At 42.4% G+C, this 24,226-nt stretch overlaps 1 protein-coding gene across 1 annotated transcript; it reads left to right on the top strand.

Annotated features, from left to right (window-relative positions):
• The first annotated feature begins 267 nt into the window (after nt 1-267).
• Nucleotides 268-7,079, top strand: ZP4 (zona pellucida glycoprotein 4). Its single transcript, XM_045087341.1, has 12 exons — nt 268-439; nt 682-972; nt 1,275-1,301; nt 1,871-2,047; nt 2,963-3,150; nt 3,696-3,793; nt 4,586-4,716; nt 4,902-5,091; nt 5,169-5,316; nt 5,618-5,696; nt 6,723-6,839; nt 6,976-7,079. The coding sequence occupies exons 1-12, from the start codon at nt 268-270 to the stop codon at nt 7,077-7,079; spliced, it is 1,722 nt and encodes a 573-aa protein (XP_044943276.1).
• Nucleotides 7,080-24,226: the final 17,147 nt, after the last annotated feature.

Raw genomic sequence — 24,226 nt, 5'->3', positions numbered from 1 at the left:
TTAGCTGAAAGGTACCACATTTTTCCTAAGCTCGGAATTGCCTGGATTGCAATGGCAATGTTTAAAGTAATGCAGCTGTAGACCATGGCCCAAAGTGAATGAAGCTGGAAGAATCACCCTTCCCAAAGGAGGTCCACCTGCATATCACACACGCGTGCACCTGAAGTCAGTTCCTTTTGTATATAAAGAACCTCACGGAGCATGGGGAGCTCTGGTTCTTGGGAGTTTAGGCCGGTCTTACGGCCAGTGGGGGCTCCTAGCGGCGCTATGTGGATGCTGCAATCCATCTTGCTCTGTTTACTCTTGTCTCTTGCTTTAAGTGGCCACCAGAAGCCGGAGGCACCAGATTATCCTGGTGAACTCCATTGTGGGCTACAAAGTCTTCAGTTCACCATAAACCTGAGCCAGGGGACAGCAGCTCCTACTCTGATAGCCTGGGGTAAGTTTGATGACTCACTCAGCTTAGCCCTTTAGTTTGCCTTCCTAACACTTTCCCCTTTTAGTAAACTCTGCAGCCTCTCCTATAGACTGAATCCTCTAAAATATAACTTCCCTTCCCAGAGTCTGTCTCTCTTCTTGTTGTTGCCCCTTGAGGTCTGACAGCAAAGCGGGCTATCCTTTCCTAGCACTGAGGACTGTGGCCACTAACCCCTGTGCTTTTCGCTCCTGCCTGCCCTCCAGACAACCACGGGCTGCCACACAGGCTGCAGAATGACTCTGGCTGTGGAACCCGGCTAAGGGAAGGCCCAGGCAGCTCCATGGTGCTAGAAGCCTCTTACAGCGGCTGCTATGTCACCGAGTGGGTAAGGACCACCCAATCGCCACAAATGCTGCGAACCCCTGCACCACCATCAGGGGTGACTCCCCAGGATCCCCACTATATCATGCTACTTGGAGTTGAAGGAGCAGATGTGACTGGACGCAGCACGGTTACAAAGACAAAGCTGCTTAAGTGTCCTGTGGATCCCCCAGGTAAGGGCTGGAAACTCTCAGGGTCTGGGTGGTGCTGAGCTGCCTGGAAGGTGCTCTTGGGCTCTTCTACCTGTGCTGTGCCATGACAGTGACATGAAGGACTGTCCTCCAGCTCCCCTGCACATGAGGTCCTTAAGAGAATTACTACTTGAGTGACTAGATTACTTGGTGCCAGGCACCACAGAGGGCAGAGCACTGTCCCCTCCCCAGTCCTAACCAGTACTGTATGTGCTATTGCTGCCCCTCACTGGGGAGCTCTTGGGGAGCTCCAGAGCTGGGATTCAAACAAGAATTAGCCTAAGACCAGGAACTCCTCAGTCTTGAGAAGCGCAGGGAAGGATCTAAAGCTATTAAGGATACTTGGCAAATGTCTCCGAGAATCAACTGTGCCCGGAAAATAGGGCTAAGCCCTTTCAGCTGGAGGCTACTTGATCACTTAACTGGGGAATTAGTAGGAAGTGTGACTCAGCTTCAGCAAATCTTGTCTTGTGCTCTGAAAGCCCTACCTTTAAGTCCTAAGGGATTCAAACTTGCAGTTCCCTCTTTTCCCCTACCTTGTACCCAAAATATAATCCAAAGAGGTAGAATGCAGAATCCCAATCCCCGTATCAAACCTACTGTACCAGACCTCACATTTCAAAAAGATCGCCCGTTAACTCACAGTACAGGAAGATGGAGAAGCACCTCTACAGAAGGAAGAATTCTTTGCTTGAAGGAAAAAGGAGCTCCTTTAATTTCAGGGGACTTAATATTTATTTAACTTTCTGAAACTTATTGCTAGCATGTAATACAGAGCTACCCTGATCATCTAGACATCTGTGGGAATGCTAATACTTAGTAATGAAATGATTTTTTTTTTCCTTAAGACCCAACTTTGTTATCTAGCTTTGTTATCTAGCTTGTTACTCTCCTCTTCAAAATGTAGCCCTAGATGCTCCAAACGCTGACCTGTGTGATTCTGTCCCAGTGTGGGACAGGCTGCCATGTGCTCCTTCATCTATCAGTCAAAGAGATTGTGAGAAGGTTGGTTGCTGCTACAATTTGGAGGCTAATTCCTGTTACTATGGAAACACAGGTGAGTTAGTGCATCTCTGAAACCAGCTAAAGAAAAGTACCAGTAACTTGCAATTAAATCCAGAGAAGAGTGATCTTCCCTCTTCCCTCGACCCCCAGAAGACAAATGTTAAAGATGACCAGAAGTTAGTGTATAAGCAGAGGGTATCCTAGAATATTGACCCTAACTGATCACTTTCTACAGCCTTGCCTTGTCAATTCTCCTAGAAACCAAATATATTTTTTTTCTTTAAAATATTTTATCTGTTTATTTGACAGAGACAGCAAGAGGGGGAACACAAGCAGAGGGAGTAGGAGAGGGAGAAGCAGGCTTCCTGCCAAGCAGGGAGCCCAATGCAGGTCTCGATCATAGGACCTCGGGATCGTGACCTAACCGAAAGGCAGACGCTTAACCACTGAGCCACCCAGGGGCCCAGAAACCAAATATTCAATGAACTCAAGAAGCTAAGTCTACTTGCAAAAATAACTAGTTGACAGAAATGTAAGACAATCAGCCAGCTTGGGAACAGGTTAAGTGTCTTGAGAACCCCCTTTCAGACTGCTTCCTGTGAGTCCCAAATCAGAGTCTGTTTTTCTAATGCAAAACATGTAAAATCCACACTCTATTCTAAGCTCTGAATACTGACCAGTAGAACAAAGCAAGTACTATTAAGCCCATTTTATAAGTGAAGCAAGAGCCAGGAGTGTAGATGCTTGGCTGAAGTTTGTTCAGAAAGCAGTGGAGGCAACACTCAAATCCAGGGGCTCCATCCAGGTGCTCGTTCAGGGCGTCAGTTAAGCTCTGGACAGCTGAACTTGCACAGAGTCCATTAGTTGGGACTGCCAGCCTCTTAGGGGAGGAATCAAAACTCTCTATCTATCTGGCTCAAAACGGGAGGTATGGCCTGTTTTCAGCACAGCCACTCTGGTTTTTCAGTGACGTCCCACTGTACCCAAGATGGCCACTTCTCCATTGTCGTGTCTCGGAAGGTGACCTCACCCCCACTGCTCTTAAATTCTGTGCGCTTGGCCTTCAGGAATGACCATGAATGCACCCCTGTGATGACAACACACACCTTTGCCACCTTTTGGTTTCCATTAAATTCCTGTGGTACCACAAGACGGGTAAGAGCAGTTGACCTTTGGCTCTGTTCCCAGTTCTAGAAGTCAGATAGAGATGCCCTAGTGACTGGAGGGAGAGATGGAATATCTTAGCCATGAAGGAGACAGCTGACTGCGGCATGGTGCGTATGATGGTCTTTAGGACAGAAGAATATTCACCACTGAGAAAGCCAAAACCACCCCTGGACGTTCAGCTAAGATCCCAGCTGTGCTCAAGGGCCCAGGACTTCTACCAAGCCCTGGATGGGAGGAACCAGGAATAGGTTCTTCTTGCCACATCGCCCCAGAGAAGTAAGCAGGGAGGTTGGCTAACATTATCTGGTCCTGTTCCTGGCTGCCTCATTTGAGTACTACAAGCCCTATTGCCTTATCCTGAGGAAAGGTGAAGTGATCATGTCCCAAGTTGTCACCTGCTTCTGCTCTGTTCAAGGAGCAGAAAATGCAGCCTAAAATAGCCTAGCACTGCTAACTGCTAGGGGAGATCAAGTTCTGAATAAAATGGCACCTAGCTAACAGGAATGATAAGATTTCTTTCCCCATACGTCTAGATCATTGGAGACTGGGTAGTATATGAAAATGAGCTGGTCGCAACTAGAGATGTGAGAGCTTGGAGCCATGGTTCTATCACCCGTGACAGTATTTTCAGGTAAAGGTGTTAGTTAACCTGATCTTGCTTAACCAGAATGCCTTCTCTTCCATAAAATAGGAATCCACAAAACCTCTTTTCATAACAGGAGAACCTGTCTCCTGCCTTGGTTGTCCAATCTCCAGGACCATTATTTGACCAAGTCATCCTGAATCACTGCCATCAAACTCCCCCAGACTCCTATTTCAGTTATCTGGACCCTCAATTTGGCCTTTTCCCTCCATAGTCTTTCTGGAACAGAAAGAATCCCCTCAATGCCTCAGAGAAAATGGCACACTTAAAGCTGCCTCATTGTCTTGTCACAGCTTAAACTTGACATGAACGGAACCTGAAGCACCTGCATAAAATACCTCCTACTTCCCTCTCCAGTGCAAACCCCCCGAATACCCTCCATCCCTCACTCCCTATTCCCCAACCTCAGACTGAAGTCCCTTGAAGATTCCCTAAAAGGACAAACTCGTCTCCATTCTCTGTTCTGTCTGCTGTTTCTCTCCTTCCTCTTACCTCCATTACTTATCTTCCTTCAAGACCACCCCCTGCAAGCTCTTCCCGGACTACCCTTTCTACAGAAAGCACCTCTTTCTCGCAGTACCACACGGACCATGATCCTGTCTACATATTGCTCTCCCCAACTAAGATCTAGCTTCTATAAGCTCAGGAACCACACCCCTTAGGTTTACAAACTTGTCCAGTACCTCGCATGTAATGGTTCCTAAAACCTTTAAAAACTGAAGGGTGGCCTGGCCCATCCTACTACCCACACTAGCTAACAAAGCTCTTGTGTTTTTTTAGGCTTCAAGTTAGCTGCAGCTACTTGATCAGCAGCAATGCCTCCCAGGTTAATGTCCAGATTTTTACGCTCCCACCACCCCTTCCTGAAACCCAGGCTGGACCCCTTACTCTGGAACTCAAGATTGCCAAAGGTAAGAACCACTTGGCAGGAGCATCCGGCCTATGGTCTCGAGCCCTCGCTCTTCTCTGAGCATTAAGAGATATAGCCCAGTAATAAGACCTGCTGGAGGTATTCATCTGTATATGCTCGGTCTCAGGCAATATAGAAGTTCCTAATTCTGGTTTTATTGCTTCAACTCCTTTTGGCCTCTTACAGATAAGCACTATGAATCCTATTACACTGCCAGTGACTACCCAGTGGTGAAGCTGCTTCGGGATCCCATTTACGTGGAGGTGTCTATCCGCCACAGAACAGACCCCTACCTGGGGCTGTTCCTCCAGCACTGTTGGGCCACACCCAGCCTAAACCCCCAACATCAGCGCCAGTGGCCCATGCTGGTGAAAGGGTAAGGAGGTCTTCTGTGCACTTGGGCTGGAGTCCCTTAGGAGAAGCCTCTCCTGACTGTCGGTTATCTTTGCTTAGGTGCCCCTACGCTGGAGACAACTATCAGACGCAGCTGATCCCTGTCCAGAAAGCCCTGGATCCTCCATTTCCATCTCACTACCAGCGTTTCAGCATTTTCACCTTCAGCTTTGTGGACTCAGTGACAAAGAAGGCACTCGGAGGATTGGTATGATGCTTCCCTCTGTGCTCCTCAGCAGGGCTCCGAACCCTTCAACTCCTAACTATTTCCACATCCTACCACTCTTTGGCCAGGGCTGCTCCTTAATTGTGGCTGGGTACTCCCTCAGCACCATCGCTGGTCCAATGGCATGAATGACATTTGCCTACTGGACTCCAGTTCTTTAGTGTTATTGTAGTATCTGCTTGGGATGTCAGGATATAGCAACTTTCAACTTCTTCCCGGGGAGTTAAGTTGGAAGACTTGTGATGTGGTTCTGTACAATGATCTCTATTCTGTTGGCTCCCAGGTATACCTACACTGTAGTGCGTCCATCTGCCAGCCTGCTGGGACACCATCCTGTATGATAACCTGTCCTGTTGCCAGGAGTGAGTAGTCAAGCTGTCCACAATGGAGGACAGACCTGAAATCCTCTTGAGTCCCACAGCTAACCTTCTTTAGCCTACAGGCAAATGATTCCAAGTAAAGAATCCTCTTATTAATGAGTCCACTTTAGGAATTTTTAGGATGCAGCAGAACAGATAACAAGCTTTCTAGAATTCCAGGCCTCTTAAATATAAGCTATAAATCCTCAAGTCTCAGCCTTAGTCAAAATGTATATGGAAAAAGCTAATTGAGGAATCAGACTGGCCCAAGACCTACACATGGCTCAGTCGAACAAAACTTTTATCTGGCCAGCTCAAAAACCAAGCCATTGACAACTGCTTATAGGCCTGTCTAGCAACACGGCCTAAAGATCTATAGTTAGCATATGACTGCAGACAGAGTAGGTGTCCTAGTTGGTCAGACCCAGTCCTCCAATAACGTATGTGTACTCCTACCTGGTCCACTTTTACCTGTCTAGCTCCTGAATTCATTGGGAATCATGACCCTTAAAGCTTTAAGTCCCTTGTTGGTATGGGTAGGCCTTGTATACTTACACCTCAATAATAGTTATGAAATACTGCATTAAATATTTAGAACCTAACTCTGACCTATATTCTACACCTTTCTAAAATGTCTATGCTTCTGAAAGAAACAGATACCCTTCTAAAACTTAGACTGACTTTTCCAAGGTCCTATAACTGGGAATAGAAATGAGATTCAAACAGCTTTGCTCTGTTACTGTCTTAGCTACCTTTGTAGCTTAGGAAAAGGTCTTGGTATTAAACTATTACTGACCAAATACCTCTTACAGAAGAATAGCAGTTTGGGGAAAGTCAAATATAATTCTATTATCAAATTCTGGTGAAAACAAGGTAGCAGTGTTAGATACAAACTCTTGGACTTCTTTGAGTTTCTATTAAGACACTTAAGACATGGAACAGAGCTGTGCCCATTGAAGGACCTAACTCTCTCCTTCCCATCCATGTACAAAGAATTCTAACTAATCCCTAGCTCTCCTTTCTCGACAGGAAGAAGAAACTCCAACATCCATTTTCATAACCATACTGCTAGCATTTCTAGCAAGGGTCCCATGATCCTACTCCAAGCCACTAAGGACTCCTCAGAAAAGCTCCATAAAAAACCAAGTGAGTGGGCAGAGACTTAAGCAGCTATTGGAAGCCCCTTACGTGAACTAATAGTCAAGCCAAAACTACTTATATATATAAAGGGTATAGAATCACTTGGTCTTGGCATACATTAACCTACCTTTTTACCCCACAGGTTCTCCTGTAGATTCCCAAGCTCTGTGGATGGCAGGCCTTTCTGGGACCTTAATCATTGGAGCCTTGTTAGTGTCCTACTTGGCTATCAGAAAATGGAGATGAATTATTCCAGTTGTGTTAATAAAACAAGACTGAACTATCAGACTGTGCCCAGCTTCTCAATTGAAAGAAAGTAAATAACCTGCTGTTGGCATCTCCTCTTTCCAGCTTGGGGCAGTATTTTGCATGACAACAGAATAACAACCATGATACCCTGGGCCTCTCCTTCAGTCCTTCTAATTTCTGAATGGAACACTTCAGTAGTTCATAGTTGGTTGACAAGTTAGGTCATAAACTAAATACAGAGAAGGCTACAAGTTTAAGAGGAGTATAAAACAAAACTCTTCCACAAAATCCATCAAACTAAGGTAGAACTAGCCTAGAGCTAGTCTGGTATCTTATAGACACTGGTTCTCCAACTTCAGTGTACATCAGGATCAAAGGGGGCTGATGAAATTGATTACTGGTCCCACCCCCAGATTTTAAGCAGGTCTGAGCTAAGGCTTAAAAACTTATATTTCTAACCATTTCTGAGGTGAGGATGATATTCTAAGCATCACATTGAAAACCAATGTCAAAAACAATGACTAAAAGAAGTATCTGATCATGGATTGGTCAGCTTGAAGGGGTTTGATCAGAAGAGGCTTAGTTTTGAGCCATACCAGCAATTCCCTAGTTTAAGAGTCCTTAAGATTAAAAGAAACACATGGTGACTTAAAGTAAATATTCTGTTCAGCTCTCTAGTAACTAACACTGTTGGTCATACTTTGGTACTCTGTACTCTGATCATGGCGGAGTTCTGAAATTAATCCTGGGGAAATTTTGTTTCACCATTTGTCTTCAGGGAGTAACTTTTAGGTTGCCTTATATTTCAGCAAAGTTAAGGGCATTAATCTTGGTACTTAAATACCTGCTTTGTAGGCAAGTTACCTCCACTTCATACTGCTTTAAGCAGGGAATGAATATTTACTTAACTGACAAGGACACTATATGCCTTTTATGTGACAGGAATGATCCTAGATGCTTGATAACATACTTGAGCTTTATGAAAACCTAAAAAGGTAAATCCCGAATTTCCAGGATTTGGAACATCTATAGAGCCAAACTTCCCCAGTATCACTTAGTCAACTAATGGCAAGACTGGACCATGAATTCAAGTCTAATTTCAGATATTGTGTTCTTAACTCCATATTCTACTGAAAAATACTCAGTTCTTCCATAGGACCAATTTCCAGTGGGACAGAGATTCAGCTTGACCAAAGTTTTTCTGCAGCTTGCCTGTTTGCCTGACACTTGCTTGAGGGAGGCTCCTAAAACAGATGCCTAGAACAAAGGTCTGGAACTAATGACAGACTCTCCTTTTTGCTAAAGAGGAAGAACAGTGGTCTTGGATTGCAGTGGTGATAGTGGTTAACTTGCTCAGTAACCAAGTATAAAAGTAGGTTACCTGGGCAATCATGAATAGATGTATTAGGTTAAGTACAATTAAAATAAATTAGGGATGCCTGGGTGGCTCAGTGGGTTAAAGCCTCTGCCTTCAGCTCAGGTCATGATCCCAGGGTCCTGGGATCGAGCGCCACATTGGGCTCTCTGCTCAGCGGGGAGCCCTGCTCCCCCCCCCCCCCCGCCTGCCTCTCTGCCTACTTGTGACCTCTCTCTCTCTCTAATTAATCTTTAAAAAATTAAAAACTTACATGTAATTTATCACTTCAGTAAAGCAGAATTTGATATTTTTATACCCATGTATATTTGCAGCACATTTCAATTTGCAGGTTAAAAATTGGAAGTACCATATTTTTACATCTCCTAATATCTACAGGTGAAAAAACAGATTCATGTACCCAAATTGTTCCAAACATTAAGTTTTCTCATAGCTGAACAAAGTAGGTATTTCCAAATTTAATTAAAATTCTTTTTTCTTAATTAAAATTCTTTTTTTTTTAAAAGATCTTTATTTGACAGAGTAAGAGAGCACAAGCAGGCACAGCAGCAGAGAGAGAGGGAGAAGCAGGCTTCCCACTGAGCAGGGAGCCCGAGGTGGGGCTCGATCCCAGGACCCTGGGATCATGACCGGAGCCAAAGGCAGTTGCCTAACCAACTCAGCCACCCAGGCATCCCTCTTAATTAAAAATTCTTATACTAGCCACACACATCTGGCTAGGAGCTACTTCAGCAAGGAGCTACAGCATGAGTGAAGTCACTAAATTCAAATATGTACTAGACATCCTATGTGACAGGCATTATACTAGCATGGGAAGAAAAGCAACATAAACCATGAAAGATGTCCCAGCAACAAGGGCAGACAAATTATGACGGTAAATAAGGGGGGAAAAAATCAAGAGAATGAGGAGAAGGAATTGCCAAGTCCAGTCCTGCTCTGCCTGTGAGAAAACTAAGTGAATAAGGTCATGAGTTCTTGGCTTATCCCAGTAAAACAAAGCCAGTGTGTGGAGTTCTATAGACTCAGTGTTGACTGAGCTCAAGCCCAACTTGGGCTTGACACTGAGATCATGACATGAGCCAAAACCAAGAGTTGGATGCTTAATTGACTGAGCCACCCAGGTGTCCCCCACTTTTTTTTCTTTTGGAAAGGTGGTAACCTCTATATTTAAACTAGATCCAATCAAGGAAATAAATCAAGGAGCTTAAGCCTTGACCTAGAACTTGCCAGGTTATCTCCAGCCAGGTTTCTCAGATTGATTATATTAATGCGTTGTTAGCCTCCAAAGGGAGCTAAAAACTATTTCCCAAACATATGTGACTGTGGAAACTTTCTTTCAGAAAATCTTACAGGAATAGAGCTCTACAGAACATATTTCTATGTATCTAGGGTGTTTCTGCTTTTCTAACCATGGAATCCTTATTGGAACTTAGACTGCTCAACAGGGAAAAAGGAATATTGCAAGGAGAAATTATTATAGTGTACCTTTGAATAGAAAAGCCGCTGGCTAAATCTACTTACCTTAAAGTTAAATCATAGCTCTAAAGTGAAGTATCAGTTGGAACCATTACTTGAATAGCTTATAAATACAGTCTCTTAGCTAAATTGGAAACTTTATTATTCCCAGAGGAGATAATTCTTAAACATTCTCAAACTTATACTACTTTTTGGCATTTGTCTAATTTTAATAAGCTTTTTCTGGTAACTTCTTAGAAGCTTATATTGTCACCCAGACTCTTCCCTACCTTCACAATATACTCCAAACTTAATTAAACTGATTTCTAGCTCTTGTATATTATGGGTTTTTCCTGGATAAAATAATTGCTCATTTTGTTTATTCCCTTGTGTGCCTATCACTAATTTATCTTGCAGAGTCTTCTCTAAGTAGCTCCCTAGGCCTGTTACACAGCTATCAGCCTAAGATTTCCCTTTGATGGCTTCCCTTTCTCTCAGATGAATCTTAGCTCATGTTTCAGTTTGTTACTTAGCTCTGGCACCATATACTTTTTTTTTTTTTGGATATCCATTTGAGAAAGAATGGCATAGAAGGCAAACTTTAAGAACCTGGATGCCTGAGAGCATCTTTCTTCTTGCCCCTCCCCCAAGCTAGCTCTTGACAGTTTAGCTAGGTACCAAATTACAGATGAGTGGCCTATTCTCTATTTTGAAGATATTGTTCTGTTGACCTCCAGGTTATTCTGGAAGGTTATTCCAGCCCATTACTCTGACTTCTGAACTCCTGTATTTGACTATTCCATATGCTTTAGAACTTAGAATATTCTCTATCACCATTCTCTGGTCTTCTATCTGTGATTTGTTGATAGAAAATTTTAATACAGAGTACATGACTAATAACTCAAGTAAAAATCCTTGTTTCTGCTTTATCCCCCTTCTGCCTTGTCTCTATCCCCCTAGTTCATTTCCAGATGAAATGTTCTTAAATTGTCTATTTCCTTGATCTGTCTTTTGTTTAGGCACATATTTTGAGATTTAAAAACATAGTATATTCTGACTTTTCAAATACAAATCTGATTTATCCTGAATTGTCTTCTCAGACCTTTTTTTCTTGATAATGTCTTCAAGTATCAATCTTGTCCATTCACATGGTATAAAAGCCAATTGGAAGCTCTGTGTAACTGAAGACCAAGAAGCACCAACTTTGACCACAAACTACGAGTGCTCACATTTCTTCCACATTTATATGGATCTACTCATTCAAAGTAGACTGGAAGAGTCTTATAACTCCTAAATTCCAGGAATCCCTTGTCCCAGGTCCATCTGTTCACTGCCAGGGTGGAAGAAAGTAAATGGCCTAGTCATATACAGAAAGATCAGGTGTTTAACAGTTCCTGGATTTTTTTTTCCTTAACTTCTCTAGTCCTAATATACATACAATGAAGCATATAAGGCATACCAATGTTGTAGAGAGCCTACTAATACATATTTGTCTAACCACCACCCTAATCAAAAGATAAAATAAATGAAGCAATCCCAGGAAGTTTCTTCATTTTTATTCCTGGTGAACATTTTCTAGAGATGCTGTCTTATCACCAGAGGTTGGTTTTACTTGTTCTTGAACTTTATGTAAATGGAACCATACATACACTTCTGTTCAGACTCCTTAGTGTCTGAGATCTACATTACATGTGTCAACTGTTCTTTCATGTACTACCTTACATTAAAAATATCAGTTTAGGGGTGCGTGGGTGGTTCAGTCAGTTGAGCATTGACTCTTGAATTTTTGGTTCAGGTCATGATCTAAGGATCATGAGACTGAGGCCCCCATCAGGCTCTATACTCCTCACAGTCTGCTTGTCCCTTTCCCCATGCTCCTGCACCTGTTTGTGTTTGCTTTCTCTCCCCTCTCCCTCAAACAAGATCATTCAAAAATAGCTTAGGGTACATGAGTGCTCAGTCGGTTAAGTGTCTGCCTTTGGCTCAGGTCATGATCCTGGGGTCCTGGGATTGAGTCCTGCATCACGCTCCCTGCTCAGTGAGGAGTCTGCTTCTCCCTCTACCCTTCCCCTCCGATCATGATCTCTTTCAAATAAAATATTTAATATAAAATATATAAAAAAGAAAACTCCTCTTTTTTTTTTCTTATTGATGGGTATTTGAGTGGTTTCCAGTTTGGAGTTATTAAATACTGGTAACCAGCTTCCTTCCTAGTGTACAACAAACGTATGCAATCTTTTCCTCTGAACCAAAATGGCCCTGTGACAATAGAACATAGTAAAAGTGATGATGGGGGCGCCTGGGTGGCTCAGTGGTTTAAGCCGCTGCCTTCGGCTCAGGTCATGATCTCAGGGTGCTGGGATCGAGTCCCGCATCGGGCTCTCTGCTCAGTGGGGAGCCTGCTTCCCTCTGTCTCTCTCTGTCTGCCTCTCCATCTACTTGTGATTTCTCTCTGTCAAATAAATAAATAAATAAAATCTTTAAAAAAAAAAAAAAAGTGATGATGGGCTGGGGCATAGGTTATAAAAGACTGTGAAGCTTCTGCCTTGTCTATGGAGAAGTCAGTTGTCCTGCCACAATAAGGATGCTGAAGCAGCCCTGTGGCCTCTCACCAGAAAACAGCCATGTGAGTGCCTCCTTGGAAGAGAATCCTCTGGCCCACAGCCTTATAAAAAATACCTTGCACTGGAACCACCCAGCTGAGCTGATTCTACACAACCATGAAAAAGAACTGATTATTACTTTTACAAGACATTACGTTTCTGGGGTGACTTTTTTTTAACGCACAAGAGGTAACTAATATCCCTTACTTATGTGGAGCTATGTGATCTTGGATGTGAAAGAGTTGAACTGCTCAGTCCTGGGGAAATGTATACTTCATAAGCAACTGCCAAACTGTTTTCCAAAGTATTTCACTTTTTACGCTCAGGCTCGCTATTAACTATGTAAAAGAGTTCTAATTGCTCTATATCCCTTAAGGCGAGGCACCTATTTTCAGAGGTAAGATCTGCTATAGTCCAGTGTCTGCTACTCCTCTTTAGGCTGTACCTAGTCCTGACTACAAGGGTCCCTTCCATCATCACTCTGTTTTCTGACACTATGCACCTTGGTATTGGCAGATCCAATTAGACTGCTATGTCCTCAGTGTTAGCAAGCTGGGAGGTTGTTGCTCCCTATGTCTAATCAGCCCATAAGCAAGGGAGATTTAAAATAAGCCTATGAAATATCTTAGATTCATAATACCTGTAATATTGAGAGATAAAAAGTAACAGTTTCAGTCAAGAAGGATGGAAATCTGCTGATCATTGACCACTTAAGGACCTAAGTGTTAAGATTCCATCATTCTGTCACTTTCCAGAGAAATAGAATTTCCTCCTAGGACAAATCTAAGAAAACCCAAAACAGTTGGCAGATGATGGGAAATAATATCTTGATTTGAGCACTACATATTGAAACTTTTTTTTTTTGATCTTCATGTTCAACAAAATTCCCTTTTGTATTGGGAATTGAAATTAGAGTGATCTATTACAATTACAGAGAACTTAGATGGTCTGAGAACAGGAGAAATAACAGAGAACCAGAAATTGAACCTGCTATCACAGTGACCATTCTAAGAGATTGTCAGCCCCTGCTGCCCCCAACTTCACCCAAAATATTCAGACCAGGATACTAGCTACATGACTGTTGGTAAAACATTTAACCTCTACAGACTTGACTTTCTCATATCTGAAATAAGGACTAAATTATTTCTTTCCTTCTGGATTTAAATTCTTAGCTCTTGGACTTTTCTGAATCTCCTTTGGTCATTTTTGTTGGTCTTGATTCCTGGCTATCCCTTGGAAATTTGACTTCCCTAATTCCTCACTCAGGATTTTCATGCTGTGAGCTGGCAATGTGCTTTTGTCCTACACCACAGCACACTTCTGCCTTTTAAGAGGCAAAGCCTTGTTTTTCAATAAAAGTCTGAGCAAGTCTTATTGCAATAGCCATAGGCCAAGGGGAGCAGAAATTAGAAGCCACTCAACAACCTCTTCTCTTCCCACTTTTTCCAACAAGTACTCTTTTATCTTTGCTGTTATGGAAAGGACTGAATACCATGACAAAGAGAAATATATCACCTTCCCCAGCACTCCCAATAGCTGAGTTAGGTGACAAGAAATGGCCAAATCCAGTGAAGTCTCTCAGACAGATTGGGAGGGGAGGAAGCAGAAGGCAGAGTGCTAACTGTAAAAAGATTGATGGTGATCAGCTAAAGATTTAGGCTTCAATGATATAGACAAAATGAAATAGACCAATCAGGTTTTAACTTTTAATCTCAATATTAGAGTAAGAGCTGGATTGTAATAGCTACTGCTGCATGTTTACCGGCTGTTCCTCCCCTGTGCCTATCTGGTAATTCATCCCCTCGTCCATCCATAAGCAGGGCTCTCTCAGGATGCTGACTTTATTTTCTGTGGGTCAAAAATACCTAGGAGTTTAGTTTTCAAAGAAGAATCTGTTCTCTTACCCTCATGATTATTTGGCCTTATTGTGTTCTTCAGGATAACCCTAGGGGTGCTGGCAAGGAGTGGGTGAGGAGACAAGCACCAACCTAAGGAGAGAAACCCATTGTCTACTGGTCACTATTTCCTCACAGTGGAAAAGGGCGCACCCAGAAAGTGCCCTGAGACCGACAACACAGCTATTGGGAGGTCTGATTCCTGTTGCTAGTTGCCTTCCCAGCTGGTTGTGCTACTCAGACCTCCTCAAAGTCAGACTCTCATCCTAAAAATTCCCTTGTCCTTGTCCGGGACAAAGGGACTGGCACAGCCTGGGAGCTCAGGGAACATTTGCTGAGTGAATCACAACAACTATGACATAATTCAACCAGATTTAAAGGTGCCTAGAAAATCCACAGAGAATGGCTGAATTTATCCAGAATATAGTCACTCCCTAAGACAGGAATTCCTGACCAGACTGGCCTTTTAGGACATGGGCACCGTCTAGTTCTGTTAGCAAATACCTAACTCCCTGAGTCTTCATGGTTCACAGGAATGGAAAATGCTTCAGGATAACAAAGGATTGTCCCTTTGAACAAACTCCAGTGTCTTAATCTTTTGATGATTAGATAACCCACAGACTTTGATATCCTATTAAAACACCCACAACTCATTTTTTCCCTTCAAGAAAAAGTACTTGGCCAAAGCATAAAAATGCCACAAAGAAAAATTACAAATCCAATGGCAACTATAGCTTTTTCTCTTCAGAAACCTAGTCTTTGGTTCTCATATAATTTAATAGATTTATTGAAACACAGTTCACATTCTATACAATTTAAAATGTATACTTCCATGGTTTTTAGTATATTCAAAGTTGTGCAACCACCATTATACTCCATTTTAGAACATCTTCATCAGCCCAAAAGAAATACCATTAGCAGGGACACCTGGGTGGCTCAGTTGGTTGGACGACTGCCTTCGGCTCAGGTCATGATCCCAGAGTCCTGGGATCGAGTCCCGCATGAGGCTCACAGCTCCATGGGGAGTCTGCTTCTCCCTCTGACCTTCTCCTCAATCATGCTCTCTCTCAAATAAATAAATAAAATCTTTAAAAAAAAAAAAAAAAGAAAGAAAGAAAAGAAATACCATTAGCAGTCACTCCCCTGTCTCTCCATTCCTCAGCCCCTGACATCCACTAATCTACTGTTTGTCTTTAGAGATTTGTCAATTTGGGAATATCTCGCATAAATGAAATCATATAATATATGGCCCTATGGCCCTTTGTGACTGGCTTCTTTCATTAGTGTAACATTTTCTTTTTTCTTTTTTTTTTTTAATTTTTTTTTTTTATTTAAACTTTTAAAACAACGCGCGCTGTTGTATAAACACTATACCGCTACCTGCAGTATAGGTCAAACAGAGGCCTCACAAGACTAGAGACAAACAAGAACACGAGAACACGAGACAGGAGACAAAAAACACACAGTTCTTAAAATTTAAATGCTGGCCAGCTTACCTCCCGGTGGGAGTCAGTTGGATCCGTGGGCAGGAGTCCGATGATCTCGGTGGGACCTCCAAATGAAAGACCCGCGGATCCCCTTACCCAAGAATCCAACACTGCCACTGGATGCAATCAGCAAGAGGTTCTTTTATTGTTACGCAGGCGCCTGCGGGTGGTCAGCAGCTCCTGCTAGCTGAGCACCAGTGTAACATTTTCAAGGTTGATTTATGTTATAGCATGTGTCAATACTTCAGTTCTTTTTACGGCTAGATAGTATTCTTTGTTTCATTTCCTAGTTGATGGGCATTTGGATTTTCATCTTTGACCATTAGGAATAATGCTGCTATGAACATTCATGTACAAGTTCTTGTGCATACAGATGTTTTTATTTCTCTTCGATCTAGACCTAGGAGTAGATTCTGGGGATCATGGTAGCTCTACGTTTAATATTTTAGGAGCTTTGCGAGTATTTTCCAAAGTGGCTACACCATTTTATAGTCCTACCAGGAGCGTACGAGGCCCCCATTTCTCCATATCCTCACCAACACCTATTACCCGTCTTTTTGTCTCTTAACTATAATGCAACATTTGTAAACTATTTTTAAATATAACAAAGCATAAAGACAATGACAGCACCCATAATCCTACCAAAAAAAAATATTAAAGTGTATGATTCTAAATAATTCAAATTGTATACAAAAGCCAAATGAAAAGAACAGAACTCCCACCATCCTCTACCTCCAGTTGCTCTTCCTGAAAACAATGGTCTTCAAACGTATCCTGCATGTCAGTCCTGAAACAAGTCTCACATGCATGTGTGTTTCAGTTTTCACAATGGTGAAAACCCTCCTATACATAGTTGTTACTGTTTTTTCCTATGGTATATGTTAGCTGACTCTTGTCCAAAAGGCCTATAGTCTCCAAAAAATAAGGACATGCTGGCACAGGAAGGCATGCATGCCCGCCCCTCAGGAGTCCTGAAGGACATCGCAGTATCTGTTCCCTCTGTTTCCTTTCACAGGCCTAATCAAGCACTCTGCATAGAGGAAAACAATTTTCACGAGATCATTTTTCCTTGACCACAGTGGGAAGAAGGTGGTTGTGTTGGCTTTTTTGCTGAGCACTCTAAAGTAAATCCTGGGTGTGCAGAAGGCAGAGGCCAGGGTCAATGGTGCTTTTGTGTGCTTGCATTGTATTCTGCATTAGGCTGTTAGATCAGGCTCCATGCTCCTGCTAGTACTTTGCACATTATCTTCCTTGTCTCCTTCAAATGGTTTCTACCTACAAGCATGCTGTTTCTGGCATTTGCTGTTACCCAGGAAGCTGCAGAGACAAGTGATGGGGAAGTGTTCATAAATAAGCCTGTCCGTAATGAAGGCCAGGGAAGAAGCCCTCTGTCAAAGTCACATTTAAATTCGATGAGTCAACCCTTTTTGCAATTACCATACAGACAAGCTTAATATAATCTATTGGAGTGGCCTCCGTAAGATGACACCAAAGCCCTGAGACACCTCCGGGATGACTCTGTGCCCTTGGTTTGGGGCCAACTGACTTAATGTTCTGTGTTTCCTATGAATGAGTCCTTCCCCTCATCTCACCCCACTGGCAACATTATAACTTCCTAAATTCTCACTTTAACCTGTTCCTTTGTTTGTCCTCTCTCTCTTTCTTTCTTTCAATATCTGTTACCTCAGAAACCACCTCTGGCCACAGAAGAAAAATAAAATCTGGAATGTGGTAGCACAGTGGAAGTACTCACCCGCTGAGGTCTGATAAACAATATAGTACAAGTAACTAATGGAGAAGTGGACAGAGCATAAAAACTGTGTGATTTAAATATGACAACTGCAATAAATGTTTATTTCGTGTTAACGATGCACTGGGTAAGATTAAAAACAAAATGAGATGCAGAATTAATCATGAGTCCACCCTGATGAACTTATCCAAGTCAAAGGTTATTCTATGAAACAGATGGAGTTGAAATGAAAATATTAATTTGTGCATTTTAACCCCTGAAGCAAATGTTTAGAAAGCATAAAATAACAATTATCATTTTTTAGCATATACAACATGCCAAATACTGTGTAAGCAATTTCCACGGATGATTTTATTTAATGCTCACAATAATCTATGAAATAGGCAATACCTTAAAACAAAAAGAGAGATTTCTGAGTTTTGTAAGCTGGGGCTACATAGAAGAGCATGGTTTATAGTAGATCTGCAATGAATATTTCAAGAATGAATAGTGAATTAATGTTGTCCATGACCTACACCACAGCACCAAGCAGGCTGACCCAGGGATCAACACTCTTCTGGTTCTAAGAGGTTAGGAACTAAAGAAGGAACCAATCAAATCCCTAATTTCGCAGGGTATGTCTGTATATCCCCCCTCAAAAAGCTTTCCGAATTTCTGCTTTATTACTTTCCAGCTTCAATGCAGCTTCAGAAACTGAAACCCAGAGCACTCATTAATCTACTTGGTAATCGAAATTTGGATTTGAATTTTCCCAGTTCCAAAGAGCATGTCCTTTCTACTGTAACACTTTCCTATATTCTTCCTCATTCTGATAGTTCTCTTTATTTTCTCCAATTTAATTTGGAAGTATCAAATTGCAGGAATCCATGTAAGCCTTGGCTCCATACCTCTGTTTAGGTGCTTGCACAGGATTTACAAATAGAAGCCGGTGGCCTAGGTGTCTGCACTCCCCACCTTGAGGCTCAGTAAAAGAGCTTCTCCCATCAGCCCTTCTGCTAGTAAGTGTATTTTGTTCGTTAGTGTATTTGGATAGCTATTTCCACATTCTTATCTCCATCAACAGGCCATTCAAACAACCTGTTGCTTACGTCACTAATATGAGATACCTTGACTTTTAATTTATACAGTTCAACTCCTACCAAGACTTTGAGGATCTCAGTAATTGGTTTCAAAAGTACCTCTTCTTAGGGGTTCCTGGGTGGCTCAGTTCATTGAGTGTCCGAATCTTGGTTTTAGCTCTGGTCATGATCTCAGGACCCTGAGATCAAGCCCCATGTCAGACACAGTGCTCAGTGGGGAGTCTGCTTGTCCCTCTCCCTCTACTCCTCCTCCCACTCTCCCACTCTCTCTCAGAAATAAATAAAATCTTAAAAAAAAAAAAAAAAAAAAGTGCCTCTTCTATCAGTCCCCAGCAGGACCTTCAAGACCCTCCAAATACACATAACCACCTTCACCTAAATGTGTTCCTTGTCCTTCCTGGCCCCTGAGGATTCAGCTCCCTCTGTCAGATCACTTGCTGGAAACTTCACCCATGAACCCGCTCTGACTGCAGCATACTCTTCCTCTCTGCCTTCAAATCCCTGTTCAAAAATGGCTACTGGCAGGAAGCTCCAAAGTTCGCTTTGGGAAGATCAGAAAGTCAGATGACATTCATATACAGAAAATGAGGATTAAATCGAATATGTTTAGTCAGCTTAGCACAGTGCACATCACCCACAAAAATGGTAGAGGTTCATAGTATTGACATCATCACTACATCACCATGGGATGCTTATTAAATATTACACTTTCAGTACAGAAATACAGCTGTACCTAAGAAAATGAGCAAAAGTAATGCGTTCTCCAGGACCCCACTTCCATCCCTCCTTCCTGACAGAATAGTCATTTGCATCTACCTCACCCCAAATCTTCATATTCTTAGGTGAAACTGACCCCACCTGTGCTTGAGGAAGTGGCCTCCTTGATCTAAGAGTCATCCCGCCTCCTTTATTAATAGGAGCTGGTTCTGGAGAGAATGCATGAACATACCACGGCTCTGAAACTGGAGAATTCCTGCTGAGGGAATTTGGAAAAGAGTCCTCCCTCCTAGGGGAGAGCTATCAGGGATACTCTCCTCTTCCTCCAGGTAACTTGTCTGTGCAGCTCTGATAGCTGGCACTGCTGAGGTCTATGTGCTTTTTCTCTACTTTCACAGGCTTAGCCTAAGGGGACAGAGTGAGGTTAGGGAAAACTACCAGCATTCCTGAGGACATTACTGAGCCATGCAATCAACCTCTCTGTGGACTTGTAGTTATCTGTGGTAACAAATGTCCTTTTGGTTTAAGACAAATACGCCTCAAATATACCATAAGCTGTTAAATATTTAGACAAGGCAAAAATAGCAAAACCTGCTGAATATTTATAGTATGCTTCCATCCTACAGATCAGATAATCATAGGAGAGCAAACTCTTAACTTATATACCCAAAGTCTCTTTTGACTTTATTGTGGGAGGATGCCAAAGATTGTTTTGGTTTCCCACCCACCTGGTACTTTCCTTGGTGAGAATGAGGGATACACTCCTTCATGTAAGCCAAAGTAAAATTCATTGTTCGAAGACATTCTCTTAAACGTTCTTTCAGTGGGTCTGGGTGGCTCAATTGGTTAAGCATCTGCCTTTGGCTCAGGTAATGATCCCAGGGTTCTGAGGTTGAGCCCCTGCATCAGGGTCCCTCCTCAGCGGGGAGTCTGCTTCTCCCTTTTCCTCTGCTATTCCCCCTATGCTCACTTGTGTGCTCTTTCTCATAAATAATAAATAAAATCTTAAAAAAAAAAAACACTCTCTTGTCAGGCACTGTGTGAGAGAGGTACTAAGGATCAGAACTCACAGTCTAGGGAATAACTTACTGAAGTAAATGTAACACAGAGATAGAAACAAGGAAGGGTACTTGCAGGGACCACATGCAGGGACCCAAAATGTAATGGCTTAAAAAGCTGAGGGTTAAACTGGTGAATAGCTGGAGTAGGAGGGACAGTGAGGGCTAGGGACTTAGAAGGAGACAAAGGAGGACATTCCAAACAGAAGAAAAGGCATGATCAATGTCAGGGGGAGGCAACAAACAGCCCGATGTACCAATAGTTGCTGAAGCATATGGTAAAGCTATCAATCTTCAAACACCATGAAAATGGTTCTAGAATGGTCAATGGACCAGAGAGCTGAAAGAAAACCATTTATACCAGTGAATTTTGTATATAAAAAAAGGCAGCATTTCTAATCATTGCAGAAATGCTGAGGAATTTCACTTTTCACTCTATCACTATATATTGTCTGAATTCTTTACAAAATATTTATATATTACATAAGTTTAATAAAAATAGAAATCCTTTACTCCTTTTCATGACTAAAAGTAGAGGTGTGCATTAAACGTTTAGAAACATATAAAGTAAAAAGATAGCAAACATCACCCTTGAATGCATTCTCTTGCAAAATTCTTATATATTATTTTTCTTTTTACCAAAATAGAATTATAATTCATGTTCTGTGTTTCCCTTCTATGGTCCCCATCCCTGTAGTTGGTTTAAAATATTTCTTTGAAATTTCTCCCATTAAGAGTAGAGCCTTACTCCTTCCCTTGAATGGGGGTCAGGCTTTGTGACTGGCTTCTAACCAACAGAGTATGTTGGAAAGACAGGGTATGAATTCTAAGGTGAGGTCATGAAGAAGATATTGCTTCTGTCTTCTGTGCTGCTATTGTACAGCAAAATAAGAATAAGAATAAATACACCAATACATCATGGACATCTCAATGTTAATGTATGTAAATCTGATTATATTAAATGGTGTGGCAAACCGACCTTAGCCAATCTGTCCATGTATAAATCTTAGGTTCTTTTGGTAGATAATAGTAGCCACAGAACATTTAGGTAATTGAGAGTTAGTTACTTCCTACCACAAATGAAAGCAAGGCTCAGCCCAAGTTTATCCCCACACACATACACAGATGGGCAATGTCATCTGTACCACAAGCTAGGTGAAAGCCCAACTCTGTGGGTTTCTTTCTTTTTTTTTCTTTTTTTTTTTCTTTTACCATCTTTGTCATGAGCTAGACCCCAAGACCTGACATTTACTGCTCACCTACTTATACCCACTAACCTTTGTGCCACTTTTCCCCGTAACCTCTTCTTTCCACATTAGCTTCTAACTCAGGCAAAGGACCCAATGGGCATAGCACCCCATATAGTGACTGCCCAGAGGAAGACCAGCCAGATCAGTGTGAGCAAAACTCTTGCCTCGTGCCTACACAGATAGACCAGGGAGTGATCCAGGGTGACCCAGTTACCCTTACCTCATTATACTACTAAAATATCCACCCAAGGAAGAGCCTCAGTCTCATTTACATTACATGCAATGTCTGTACAAAGCATGTTACCTTAAGGCCCATGTGCACCTTTATGTGGTTCTACCTATGATGACAAGGCTCCCTTCCCGAATATTCATTCTAACACTAAATAAAAAGAACCCATCCACCTTTGCTGGGAACTCCCAGCTTTGGAATTTATTCCCAGTAATCTACTTATTTGGGCAAATAAAGTTTCCTTCGTATTGTTTCTGTGACTCACCAAGCAGCAGACTCGTGTTGATTCAGTTAATCTTGAATGAAAGCTTCAGTCCAGCAATACAGAATGTCCTAGAATCCAGTCAGCCTGGGCAACAGAAACCAGAATCCAGACTGAAATGGAGCACTGTTGAAAGGCCAGCTTGAATAAGCTACTGGATTTTTTAGAATCAAGCTTCAATGTTTCACCCCTTTAGGTGTGGGCCGCTGGCCTTGCTAAATTCTTACACCCTCTTAAGGTGAAGTTAGGGGGTATTTCAAATAATGAATTCAACCCATGATCATAAATACCACTGATTTCACCAATGAGGCCCATCTCTAACAATCATTAGGGCAATTAGCTAAGTCTGTGGGGCTGAGGAAGCAATGGGAGCAAGGATCCCTGGCTGTGGTCACACTAAGTGGGAGCTTCCTGATTGGAAGGTTAGCTGACTATCCCTCTAGGGTTCAAATTTCCAAGGGAATATATTCCGAGGGAATATATCCAGGGTGTAGCTTGTTTTTTTTTTTTTTTTTAAGTTTTTGTTTGTTTGTTTTTTAAGTGATTGCTACGCTCAACAGAGGGTTGAAACCCACAACCCACAATCAAGAGTTGCATGCTCCTTGGGGCGCCTGGGTGGTTCAGTGGGTTAAAGCCTCTGCCTTCAGCTCAGGTCATGATCCCAGGGTCCTGGGATAGAGGCCTGCATCAGGCTCTCTGCTCAGCTGGAAGCCTGCTTTTCATCCTCTCTCTCTCTGCCTGCCTCTCTGCCTACTTGTGATCTCTGTCTGTCAAATAAATAAATAAAATCTTTAAAAAAAAAAAAAAAAGAGTTGCATGCTCCACTGACTTAGCCAGCAGGGCACCCCTCTGGGGTGTAACATTTAAAACACTGCCTATGGCAAAATACTTTAAAGGAAGTAATAGACATCGCTGTAAACAATGCAGTTGTATTCCAATGTATGTCTACACCAGACTTTTTTGAATCATCATTTAATACATATTTATGCCATGGCCCATTTTTTTATATTATAAACAATTCAGAGATGCATGCCCTCTACATATATTTTTCGTGCCCTATTCTAATTATTCTGTAACTGGGGTACAAGGGGGCAGGAGCACCTGGCTCCAGGGGTCCCAAAAAGACCAGCTTCAGCCACCCACCACTGATAAAATCCAAAGGCCGAGATGAGTGGTAGTGACGCAAAATAGGAACTTATTGGGACATCTGGGTGGCTCAGTCATTAAGCATCTGCCTTCAGGTCCAGGTCATGATCCCAGGTCCTGGGATCAAGTTCCACATCAGGCTTCCTGCTCAGCGACAGGCCTGCTTCTCCCTCTCTCACTCCCCCTACTTCTGCCTCTCTCTGTGAAATAAATAAATAAAATTCTTTTAAAAAAGGGGCGGGGGGGGGGCTTCTTTCCATGAGGCCAACACTGGGAATAATGGGAGAAAAAGAAACAAAGTCGAGACCATATTGCAGCTCATAGGCTCCAGACAGGATTCCTGAGGCACACAGATTGTAACTCCTACTGCTCCCTCAAGGGCTTGATGTTCTACCTAACCTAATGTTAAGTGGTAGAACCTAATGTTCTACCACTATAGCTTTGCTCTAGAGTCACTTCACTCTGATAAACATAACCTTCCTCCCCCAAAATACGTTAGCAAGTCATCTGACAAACATATAGCCCACTGACACCCATCTGAAAGATCTCATAACTAAGGTTTTACTCGACAACAATAAAAGCAACCTATCCTAAAACAACTAGCCCTCCAAGGTCCCAGAGACCTTGCTTCTAATAAGCACCAACTCCTTAGAGACCTTCCCTACCCCTAACCCCGACTAATTAAGAAGTACATAATCAGTAACCCTTCACAGTCCCAGCGCAGCTCTTTCTGCCCACGGGGCCTGTCCTCATGCTTTAATAAAATCACCCCTGACAATGTCTCAAAATTATTTCTTGACCTTTAGCTTGCACCCCACATCAGGAAGACATGGGACTC

This window comes from Mustela putorius, unplaced genomic scaffold (assembly GCF_011764305.1).
Source record: "Mustela putorius furo isolate JIRA1106 unplaced genomic scaffold, ASM1176430v1.1 tig00001118_pilon_pilon_pilon, whole genome shotgun sequence".
NCBI classification, from domain to species: Eukaryota; Metazoa; Chordata; class Mammalia; order Carnivora; family Mustelidae; genus Mustela; species Mustela putorius.
Note: the sequence above shows the minus strand (reverse complement) of the source record. Positions and strands in the feature narration are given on the sequence as shown.

What these genes read in the sequence shown, in the direction of transcription:
- ZP4 (XM_045087341.1), top strand. Translation starts at nt 268, where the DNA reads ATGTGGATGCTGCAATCCATCTTGCTCTGTTTACTCTTGTCTCTTGCT. An exon ending in GTGTCCTGTGGATCCCCCAG is followed by an intron (nt 973 to 1,274) that starts GTAAGGGCTGGA and finishes AATTAGCCTAAG; the next exon opens with ACCAGGAACTCCTCAGTCTT. An exon ending in ACTCCTCAGTCTTGAGAAGC is followed by an intron (nt 1,302 to 1,870) that starts GCAGGGAAGGAT and finishes TTTGTTATCTAG; the next exon opens with CTTGTTACTCTCCTCTTCAA.